The sequence below is a fragment of the Lates calcarifer genome, linkage group LG5 (assembly GCF_001640805.2).
Source record: "Lates calcarifer isolate ASB-BC8 linkage group LG5, TLL_Latcal_v3, whole genome shotgun sequence".
In the NCBI taxonomy this organism is placed as follows: domain Eukaryota; kingdom Metazoa; phylum Chordata; class Actinopteri; family Centropomidae; genus Lates; species Lates calcarifer.
The window spans coordinates 14,197,669-14,209,737 of record NC_066837.1 but is presented as its reverse complement, the minus strand read 5'-3'; the positions used below and the strand labels follow the sequence as shown (position 1 = coordinate 14,209,737).

At 39.2% G+C, this 12,069-nt stretch overlaps 1 protein-coding gene across 1 annotated transcript; it reads left to right on the top strand.

The window, feature by feature from the left end:
- The first annotated feature begins 2,410 nt into the window (after positions 1–2,410).
- LOC108896628 (choline transporter-like protein 1) lies at positions 2,411–10,333 on the top strand. The gene is made up of 16 exons (XM_018695860.2): positions 2,411–2,653; positions 2,903–2,989; positions 3,504–3,646; positions 4,757–4,893; positions 5,085–5,178; positions 5,599–5,768; positions 6,341–6,430; positions 6,601–6,743; positions 6,928–7,114; positions 8,032–8,200; positions 8,340–8,496; positions 8,627–8,710; positions 8,815–8,952; positions 9,052–9,288; positions 9,570–9,644; positions 9,849–10,333. The coding sequence occupies exons 1-16, from the start codon at positions 2,630–2,632 to the stop codon at positions 9,870–9,872; spliced, it is 1,959 nt and encodes a 652-aa protein (XP_018551376.1). The 5' UTR covers positions 2,411–2,629; the 3' UTR covers positions 9,873–10,333.
- The last annotated feature ends 1,736 nt before the right edge of the window (positions 10,334–12,069 follow it).

The window sequence follows — 12,069 nt, the reverse complement described above, 5'->3', positions numbered from 1 at the left end:
GACATTTTCTAATGGCCCCAATCTTGAAAGTATCTGAGGACACAGACACATAATATTTATCCTCTTGTCTTGTTGTTTATGAGGAATGATTCTTGAGCATGGACCAGACCCTGTGAGGGCCAGGATAGTGACGTACTGCAGCCTCATCCCCCACCCCACCCCCCCACCCAGGATTCTGCTTAACATATGCTGTTCTGGCATTGACTCTTTCAGTAGAGATCCAGGAAAATGTGTTGTCCTTGGACACCGTTGCCACAGCAGCATCAGCAGGAAATACTTGAGACCAAGAGTCAGGAGATGCGGGGCCAGGAGCTGTCTCATCATTTGATGAGAGGGACCTCTTAACAGTCATGTTTCCGCTCCATGTTCCTTTGCATTTTGGTTCCAAATGTAACCTCCCAACATCTGTGCTTGTTCTCTTGCATACTGTACATTCATAATCAGCTCTTTTAATTTATACTGACTGAACACAAGCTTTTATAAAGAAAACGTGCAAAATTATTACGGAGAAGGTCTAAGGCTGCAGGAATTCTGCATTAAGCAGAAATGCATCTTCAAAAGCATGACTGTATCTTCACAGAGAGGTGAAAAGTGAATAGCATTGCCACAGTTAAATATTTACCTTCCCTTCCGGTCTTCTACGCAGCGCAGTAGAAACATTTATAGTGCAATAACAGCAGGAAGGAAAATAAGACGCAAGTCACCTCTTCTGAAGGAAACTGTTTGACATTCCAGCCCACTCAGGGAGTGTAGAGGTCAAGAAACCTTCAATATGAGGAGAAGAAAACTCAAAAAACAGCAGGCAGGGGGTGATACCTCCTTGAAAAGATGCTACTTCAAACCATCTGAGTCTAGTTATGTATTTCTATTTTTTTTTTTTTCCCAAAGGTGCAAAGAACACAGATCAAGGCTGTCAGGGCAAAAACTGCTGTTCATAATGTTGATATTATGATGCGCTTCATAAACACAGAGATGCAACACAGAAACAGGATTCACCTAAGAATATTAATGACTACCATTTGGGCTTTTAAATATGTGTACCTCAGGGATCATCCTACCACGTGCAATTCTTGAGTGAGGATATGGTCCGTCAGCAGGAGGGGCCTGCAGCTGTCTCTGTATCAGCAGACATCCCCATTCAAGTGCCCCTGGGCAAGTCCTGTGGTCCCCCGGCAGCAGGGCTACAAGGGACCCCCTGTAATTAACCAGTAAATTAGCCTCTGATGCCTTTGATAAACTGAGTTGTAATAACTTGACACAGACAGATGGGGGCGACAAAGTCTCATATTTACCAATGTGAGGTGCTGCTGTACAGTAAATGAAGACGGGCAACCACCTGGTCTGTTAGATTTAGTTTACATTTTTAACATGTAGCTAGCTTACTTAGCACAATGTCGGTCAGTTTAACACGACGATAAAATAAAGAATATATGCAAAAATGTTGGGTAAACGTGGCCTGAAGTGTGTGGGCAATGACAGTGCCACTTATTATAAAACCACTCCTGTGCCACCTCAATGTGAGAGTGATTTAACTGCTAACACAGTGTGGAGCAGGAGGAGCATAAAGCCTTCAGCGTTTCAAATGTTAGACTTCCCAAGGAAAACAGGTAGACCATTTGTACACGAACAAATGGGAACAGCTTTCAGTAACCAACTGTTAGAAAAAAAAAACAAAAAAAACCTCATAACCTGAGCTAAACCAGTCAATGAATCTCACTACTCACCTTTGTGGGTATGGCAGCCGCAAGGTGGCACAGCTATCAAACTGGCAGTTTCCTCTGGGAAGGGTTAATTTGAGTCAATTAAGTTTTCACAGCCTTTGTGTAGTTTAATTTTCTGCCATTAAAAGACAAGCCTGCTCACAGTTGTGAGTTATATTCATCCTAAATTCCTCAGAGTTGACAGTTACTTCATTACTCCAGCAAACGGCGCCAAATTCTACACGTGCATCCCTACAGACTCCAGTAGTGTGGCGACCATTGTGCTGCTTTCACGACACAGTGTAACTTTCTAAATCCCACATGGACTTCAGCTTTGATGGGGAGACAACAATGATAAAAGTACAACTACTACTTCGACCACCAAGAATAAGAATAACAATAAGAACAGGAGTAAGAATTTTATTTTGGGTGGATTTCAGATGATTTTCGTGTTGTCCTTTTTAACCATTAAGTTCATTGTGCAGAAAAAAGTCAAAGACTGACTCTATGATGTCGAGATTGAGGGCAGTAGGGGCTATACCATATGTTACAGGATATCCTTGTTCTTCTTGACAATTTTTTCAGTAAAATTCAACAGCTGCTAGTGTTGCAGCTCGTCTCATGCTATGATTCTTCACTGATCAAAGAAACTTTATTTTTCAGAGTGCACATGAAGGCAGCATAAGAAATTTGAGTCCTTCCGCGTTTACCTGCAACTCTTAAATTAGGGACGTTCACGTAAGGGCGTTTGCCAAGGAAGTGAGAGCGACGTAAATAAAAAGTGTATATATTTGTGTCCTTCGACCGGTCGCGAGGGAAAGCAAAGAAGATAAAAGAATAGGGAAATGAGGTGAAAAAGTTTGACCCAAAAAAGCCATTTAAAGTTTTGTTTTTGTTTAGCTCAAGTTGTCGTGTTATCGTAGTTCGTAATGGGATGTTGTAACAGCACGGAGGTAAGTCAGAGCTAAAACATGGCAGAAGTTATGGCTTCTTTAAAACTTTAAAAACAGACTAGCTCCACTCATCGTGTGCAACGTTAACGTCACTTCTTCCGCAGCAGCAGCCGCTTGTTTTTACAGCAACAAAACAACAGCTAGTTTGTTCGGCTGGTTTTTGGAGCAGCAGAGTCGCTTCGGCACCACAGTCCAAACATAAACAGAATCAGGAATAACCGCTCCTGTCTGTTATTTATGCCTTGGCAGAGTAAACGTGAATGGAAACCGCTGGAGGAGCGCAGCTGCACGGATATCCCATGGCTCATTATATTCACACTATTTTGTATTGGGATGGTAAGTCTTTAGTTGAATGACAGCGTTAGGTATGAGGAAATGCAGTGTAATACATCAGCCCTGCATGAAACTCTACCTTCATGAAAGCTGTAATGATCTGCTTGTGTTGAAACTTACAGAGAGGTGATGATTCAACTTTATGGTCATTTTGGAGCATGCTGTGTAGCTGTGGAACTGTATTGGCTACACTGGAAGGTGTTTTTAATATTTATTTCACCCCATTTGTACCAGTATGTGTAGAAGTGTATTGCATTACACACTGTATAACCCAGTACACTTCAAGTGTAAAGTAAAATCAACACCTTTCTGATTCAGTTTCAACAGCAACTGAACATTGTAACCATCACAAAGCTAGGATTTATTGCAGTACTTTTGGACTAGACTGCATTAGTTTTAGTTTTTAGTATTTGTAAATGTACAATAACTGCAACTTCAAAAGCAGGTTTTGAATCTAGAAAATAATGTGTTACATTTCATGCAGATCGTTAATACTTCTAATCTGTGTCATCTGCAGGCGTGCATTTGTGGCTATCCCATCGCCACAGGAGCTGCCTCCAGGCTTATCTCAGGATATGACAGTTATGGCAACACCTGCAGCCGGAATAACAGCAAGGTTGAGGGAGTACCCCTCAGTGGCCGGGACATGACAGAAAACAAGTTAGTCTGATCATTTACAAATGATTTAACATGTAACACAAGAGTTTATTTATATCAGATTATTTTATTTTTTATTAAAGAATAAGAAATACTTAATATAATGCATCAAATCCCTGCTGTCTCTTAAGTACTTTCATCTGTTTTTTTCCTGATTAGATGGATAACAATGATAGCTGTAGATTTAATGCATTCAAGCAATACATGTTGAGACCTCTTTTGCCACCTGTACTTGAGTATTGGTGCCACAGAAGATGCCGTTCAACATTACATGTGTGCATGCAAGGATTGCATCATGTAATCCTAATCTAATTTGCCACAAACAAGCGCTTGCTGCATTTGTAAACACTTCAGTTTACCTCCTGTTCTGGCTTGACAAGGTTGAGCTGTCCAGACTGTGACCTACTTACCTGAAAATTATACATTCCAAACAGCAGTGAAATAATTCACTTACACAAAAGGTGTAGAAGTTGTCAACAGAAGACATATCAGACTGTCTGATGCTCGGTCTGTTTGAGCAGCATAATTTGTATAAATTTAGGGGAATAAGATGTCAGCAGTTAGAAGGTTAATGCAGATTAATATCACCAGCACAGAGCTACACTGAACTGTCATTGCAGTGTGTTCTGCTGCTTAGTTTCCTCATATATCTGAATGAACAGCATAGCCACTCTGTACAATTTCTCTCCAAAAAAGTCTGGGTTATTGTGATATACTCATCATCTGGAGAGAAATGTCACAAATTCTCCTTGTCATAATTTATGTGAGGAGTCTTTGATTATATTCTCCCTTTTGGGCAGTATCCCTCCATCAGCATGCAGCCCTGCAAGCCCAGTTTTACTGAAACAATGGGTCATGCTTTATTGATGGGCTGATTGCCCATGGAGGCTTTGAATAAAAGGCGTTTCTGCTACAAAGAAGGATCTGTGTGACAGAGTAGCAAATGTCAACATCTTTCATTTTCTGCCCAGACAAGAACTGTCCCAACTGGCATCGTAATAACAAAATATACTGTTATATTTTCATCAAAGGGAAAAAAGTGTAGGAAAGGGTGCAGCAACGCTATATGTTGAACAGTTAATAAACCTAAACTTCCACTTTTTTTTCTCTCAGGTTTGTTTTCTTTCTAGAGCCTTGCAACCTTGACCTCATTAACAGGAAGGTCAAGTCCATTGCCCTGTGTGTCTCCAAATGCCCTTCTACTGAACTGAAGACATACGATGATTTAAAGAAGTTTGCTCTGAATAATGGTGAGAAAACTACACAAGATATTTTAGAGAAAAGGTAGTCCACAGTTTCTGTTTTCTTATATTTCCACAGATTTATAATAAATGTTGGACACATTGAATACCAGCTACTAGCTACTAACCTGCTAGACAGGTTTTACAATATCTTATTGAAACTGAACTTGTAATCTAATTACTGGTTCTCCCCATGTTAGGCTCTCAACTCTGTTCCTACGATATTACTCCTACAAGATACACAGGCCATTCAGAGAGATTCACTAAATGTCCCAAACTCCCTGTTTCACCAAGGTAAATCAAGCACATCCTCTAGCTTTCAATAAAATGTCAGCTCATAAACAAGAAAGGCACTTAGCCAGCTTTTCTCCCCTGTTAATGCCATTATTGTCATTTCATGGAAAAGGGCACATCTAGTAAGAGCTTTGAATGTTTTAGTGAAGCTGATGTAGGCACAGTATGTTTAAACTAGGACAGCAACTGACAGAGATGTTTATCTTTGGTGTTTACAGAGGAAACTGTCTGTATTTTCCTGAAATAATTTTACTTAAGAATCTGGAATTCATCCATTCATTCTGTCATTATTTATACCAGGACCAAAGAGGGATCAAATAAATATCACAAATGTAGATAGTTTGCTAGAATTTTCTGCTTTAAGGACTGTTGATTAAAAATAAATTAACCCCTGTTCTTCACCTTTTTTCATGTTTGCAGTAAGGCTGTCCCACTGTTCCACCGCTGTATTCCTGTGGATATCGGCTGCTATGCTGAATTTGCTCAGGCTTTCATCACGTTTGTCGGCGACAACACTGTGCTGCGGCGGGTCATCGCCGGGGTGATGGCCAGCAAGGAGATCATCATGGGCCTTTGTATTCTGGCTTTAGGTATACACATGGTTAATAATAATGAATTGCTTTTATGCTATGAGGAACTGCTTTCTCTCTTTCTTTTTTTTCTGCTGCTCCCACAGCACAGCTTCAAGTGCTCAGGAGGATTCAGTAGGAATGCCACTGTCGGAAAGGAGGCTATTTTTGTATAATAACAGGAAATGTCTGAGTGGTTACACCATTGTATTTGCTGAAGTTTAGCCCACGGGCATTAATTTATAGTCTGCTCTAACTCCTCTGAAAGACTGATCTTATGTCAGTTTTAGACACTTTCATCTCAACTGTTAGATCTTACTTAGTTGTCAAGGCTGCATGATTTATAACAGGACAGTCTTTCTCTTCATGGGATGTCTCGGCTTCTGTCATTCCCATCTTCATGTTTACTGTTTAAAGCAAGCACAACCACTCATGTTTTAAATAAATTGCATGGCTTAGTGTGGTTCATTTATTTTACAGATAAAGCATTGTCTTTATCAAACCTTACAATGAACAGATACATTAGCAGTGTTTGATATACTCATATGATGCACTGTATATTTTGTTTTTTGTTTTTTCTCTGTCTGATGCAGTTTTGTCCCTGATCATGATGGTCGTCATTCGTTACATCTCCAAAGTGCTGGTGTGGATTCTAACGATTCTGGTAATCATCGGCTCTATAGGTAACTTACAAAAGCAACTTTCTGTGTGGTTTTTAGCACTTGTAAACTCAGCCTTGTAGTTCACGTAGACTTTTTTTTTTTTTTTTTTACATATGTTCATGTTTTATTCTGGTGCTTTCAATTACATCATGCTGATGCAGGACAACAGTTTGTGCTCTGATCTTGTGCAGGTGGGACGGGCGTCCTCTGGTGGCTCTACGCTGACCACAGGCATGCCTTTGAAAATAACACCTTATCAGCACTGGGGAGAGAAGTGGCCTCAGACAATGTCAAGGCCCTGCTTGTGTATGCAATTGGTGCTACAATTTTCACGGTATGTCTGAGTGCACAAGTAGTTTATGTAGAACTTGTACATTATACTTATATAATTCTTATACAGCTTTTTCCTGGGATGACAGATAAGATCTGCTTGTTTAAATTTAGTCATCTAACTCCACAGCTCCATTAAATGATCGAAATAGATACTACTAGAAAACTCTTAAACTCTTGATTCTCAGGTAGTTCTTCTGCTGGTGATGTTCTTCATGAGGAAGCGTGTGGCCCTCACCATCTCCCTGTTTCATGTGGCGGGTAAAGTGTTCATCCATCTTCCCCTGCTGGCCCTGCAGCCATTCTGGACCTTCATCTGCCTCATGCTCTTCTGGGTCTACTGGATCGCTGTGCTTCTCTTCCTTGGGACTGCAGGTTAGTGCGAAGGCTGGTGCAGAGATTCAGTACTGGTATTTAATTTACGTGGATGCTTTTGTCGCATACTTGCTTCAAACTAGTTTTTAACTTCATTGCAGCACACAGACTAGTTTTTCTAACATCAGATGTGCTAGTAGTACCGTTTCCCGAACAAGTAGAATATTAAGTTTGTGACTTGTGACATTTTGTCTTGGTTTCGAGGCATGACTTAACTCCCACATCTGGAATCTTGTGCCGGTCTCGTGATGTGGGAGGATGGAGTCAAACAACCACTTCTCTCTTCATCTCCCACTTCTCTTTTCTACAGCTGAATGTTTAATTCTCCAAAAATAGTATTTAAAACAGCAGTCTAGCATAAGTGAAGAAAACATCAAAGAAAACATCAAAACATCAGATGTTCTCGCTTCATGTTCACAGTTTTTTCAGTTATGTTGTGCTAAGTGTGGTAATGAGTAATCACTAATGATTAGAACTGCAGTTGTAAATGAAATTGTAAATCACAGGCTCACAGTGATCACTCACCTCAGTGTCTTTGTATTTTAAATATATAATATAGTAAAACTTAGGCAATTTATTTTTGTTGTTTGGTTTAGTTAAATCAAATCTTTGACTTGTTTGAAGAAGAGGAGATGTTGCACAATGTTAATATGAAGAAAGTCAGAGTATACTAAGCACTTTGTTTTAATTACTTTTTTGGGAGAGTTTTGAGTTCATGAAGAACAAAAGGTAGTGAACTGAGTTGTTTGATGCAGACTCATACAGTATTAAATCACAGGTGAAAGTCAGTCAAGTACAATTTCTTGCACTTGTGTACAGACAGAGTGCTTAAAAATATTGAGGAAATGCAGAAGGATGTAAATTAGGTGCATAAAAATATTCATTCCAAACTCACACTTGTCGTATTCTCCTCACAGGGACACCAGTAAAGAACAACTCTACAGGTGTGGTTGAATATCACATGGAAGGACCTCTTCAGTACCTGGTGTGGTATCACGTTGTGGGCCTCATCTGGATCAGTGAGTTCATCCTCGCTTTCCAGCAGATGACCATCGCCGGAGCTGTGGTGACCTACTATTTCACACGGTACGAAAAAAGCAACAGAAAATATTTTTTTATTTTAGCACATGGAAGACTTAATTTCTTTGCTGTCATATTTATTTGATAATTCAGTTTTGAGTCTATGATCTCAATCATGTCTCCTCCATGTATCTGATTACATAAGGAATAAGTCTCAGATGCCAGCAACTCCCATCCTTTCTTCTATGGCACGTACCATCCGCTACCACCTGGGTACTCTGGCCAAAGGCTCCTTCATCATCACGCTTGTTAAGATCCCTCGCCTCATCCTCACATACATCCACAGTCAGCTCAAAGGAAAGGTGAGCTGTGAATTTACTATTATAAGTTTAGAAACTATATTATAGGCTCACAACACCATTTCTGGCTTTTATATGTATATGCATATGCACCGTTGTTAAGGTAACATGTCAACTTTCTCATTTCTCGTAGGAAAATGCCTGTGCTCGTTGCATGCTGAAAGCTTGTGTCTGCTGTTTGTGGTGTCTCGAGAAGTGTCTAGCATACTTGAATCAAGTAAGTAATCTTAAGTTGGTGAAGGAGGAAAATCTATCTAGTATTCATTAGATACAAGATCCCAAGCATCTACGGTCAACACTGGCCATATCGTATCATTTCAGAATGCTTACACTGCCACAGCCATCAACAGCACCAATTTCTGTACCTCGGCCCGTGAAGCTTTCCTCATCCTGGTGGAGAACGCCCTCCGAGTGGCCGCCATCAACACTGTGGGCGACTTTGTCCTCTTCTTGGGAAAGGTACCACGCTTAGACATATTCTGCTTTTCATGTAAGATACTCTCCTTAAACCAAACAGACCATAATATTTTCTAACCAGCGCTGAATCTGCACCCTCAGGTGCTCATAGTCTCCTGTACAGCTTTTGCTGGCGTCCTGGCTCTGAACTACCAGAGGGACTACACCGTGTGGGTGCTGCCTCTCCTCATCGTCTGTCTGTTTGCCTTCCTGGTGGCGCACTGCTTCCTCTCTGTGTTTGAGAACGTGGTTGACGTCCTCTTCCTCTGCTTTGCTGTGGACACAAAGTATAATGACGGCAGCCCTGGACGAGAATACTACATGGACAAGGCCTTAATGGTGAGCATGTGTAGGGGGGTTGTTGAATTTTTATTTATTTGTATTTGCATTGTGGTTTTTGTAACATTTTTTTACCGTGTTGTGGTCATATTCTCCCAGTGAATCATGCACAATGACTCAATGACATTTTGATTAAAATCATATATTAGTGTTTTGCAACTCATAGAAAAATCTGAGGACAGGCTGAAATCAAAAATGGTATTTCTAACTGTCAGTTTGATTTGTGGACTTCAAGAAGAGAAAGTAAAGTAACTGTTGTATAACTCTGTTCTCCCTCTCAGGAATTTGTTGAGAACAGTAAGAAAATGGGTCGGTACAAACCAGATGATGGAGATGGACGGGAGATGAAGTCCATGGTGAGTTATAAAATCTTTGTTGTCCTATCAGTATATTGTATGAAAGCTGTTTCAGTCCAGTTGGGAAGTGAATACAGAATGATGCTGCAAAAACACGCCATGCAGTACACCAGAAGAAAAAAAAAACACTATGAGTTTTGTGGCTGTGATGACAATGAGATGATGACAAAGTAAGTAAATATCCTTTTTTTTTTTCTCCTGCAGGCACGTGCGGGGACTTTAGCTTGACCAAGTGTCAGAAAGAAACCAAAACCACTAAAAATACTCTAAAGCTTAACTCAGTTTACCAGCGTGATACTCCAGGGACATCAGTAAGATAACAGTACATTTTATATAGAAGCTGTACACAGCTTCAATGAAAGGTGCATTGAGTTTTATTGTTTATTTTGTAGAAATGGAGGGATTGGTTTGACACTAATAGTTGTATGGCAAAAGTTAATTTGGCCTTGTGTTTTGTTTTATTAATAAGGTGGATTTGTTAGTTTTATCTTTTTTTTATTTTTTCACTTTTATTACATTTTGAATAACAACATACATGGTTTAACATGTCTAGTTTCCTTGTTTTTAGTTGTAGTTGCTGAAGTTTAAATGACTGATGTACATTTTGAAATTGATAGCTAACTATGTTTTGTCAAAGGCTGTTGAAGTTGTTTATTAAATTTTATACTTAAATAAAATGCAGAGTTTTATTGTTTGTCCTTTTGTCCACATCTGTACAACCCTGCAGAGAATCAATCAAACACCTTGACGCGCAGGTCAGGTCTTTGAATTTCAGCTGAGAAATCAGAACATTTATAGTCAGTCAACTGTACATAGTGTCCATCCAATCATAGATACATATTACATCACTTCCAGTCAGCAGGAGGAAGCAAATGAATTTAAACACACACAGTCAGCATAATGTTAAAGTTGTCATTCAGAGGAAAAATATAGTAGGCCCATTGTTCATCTTGGTTGTCAGCTGTCATGTTGTCAATACTGTTACATACCTGCAAGGAGCTGCTGATGGCACAGGAAATATTAAGGATGCAGCAGTAAAAAAAAATATTTAATTTGTGTGAAAAAGCACAACTGAGAAATTCAGCCCAAGTTCTCTAAGACATTTCAAGTTGCAATCAGTATAATGAATCATCATTCTTCCATAAGAGGCTATTAGTTAGTTAATACTGTCACACAATGAATCACTGACATCAAAAAAAAAAAAAAAAAAAAAAAGAAAAGAAAAAAAGGGGGAACTTTACTCCAAATATTCAGCTGTAGAGTCTCACTTCAACCACCAGGGGGCAGCACATACTCTAAAATGAATGACAGTTCCATTGTGTAGCCACTTGATGTCATGCCCTTCAAAAATAATGAGAACAAAATTACATTATAACCTCATACCAGGACTAAATAGGTTTAAGCCTCTCTGATTCCACTTATGGAAAATAAATCATGTGGACATTTTGAATTCTCATCACTTTTTTCACATCTTTCCGTGTTTGATTCAATGTTTGATACCGCTTCTATGAATGATTTAATTTTGATTTGATTTAGAAAAGATGAAACCTAAATGAAGTAATTGATGAAATTTGGTGAAAACGTTTTAAACTCATATATGTAGATGAAATGTATTCATATTGTCACCACTGAAGCAAAAAGCTCTTTGTATATAGTGTACTTTGCAGTGGTGACAATCTCAATCTCTGTAATATGTTGTTCACCAAATTACTGAAGTTACCTTGTAGATAAAAAAAATGTTTATGAGGTAGAATGGCCTCCCATAAATCTGTTCTCCTGTGAGTGAATCCTCAATCTGTTAATGTACAGATTACTGCCTCACCCCCTCCTGTTTCTCTCCAATCCACCATTGACCAGGCAAGAATCAAGCCACTAAGCAGTTAGAGGTTATTGATGGGAAAGCTCTCTCTGTGCACTGCTGTCCGCCTCCATAAAACTCCGAAATCTAGCGGAAAACAGCTCGATGCCTGGTAGTGAGTCACATCTAAGTGATTTCTATAGTACGGTACTTACAGAATAGTAACCACTCCTCGAAACCCTTTGTTGTTGGACTAAAAAGGCAGGAAAACATGTTTTGCTGGAGGCCGCCTCAGCAGGAAGCAGCAAAATATGAAAGCTTAAATGGGAGGGGTTTTTTTCCCTTAAATTTTGTAACTCTTTCAGTTGAGTGATTATGACTCTGACAATGACAATTATTTTGATTAACAAAAGAGGGAGACTTGGTCATTTGTGAGTTAAATTTTATTCAAAGAAGCTACAATAACTTCCCCTAAAATTCACCTGCAGACACTTTATGTTGTAAATAAAGAAATATATAGAGAGAGTCCAGTGTACAATATAATTCACATCTCCATAGTCTTATTTTAAAAATATATTAACGTGATTGATTTGGCTCAATAAACTCCAGCTATTAAATGAATATATC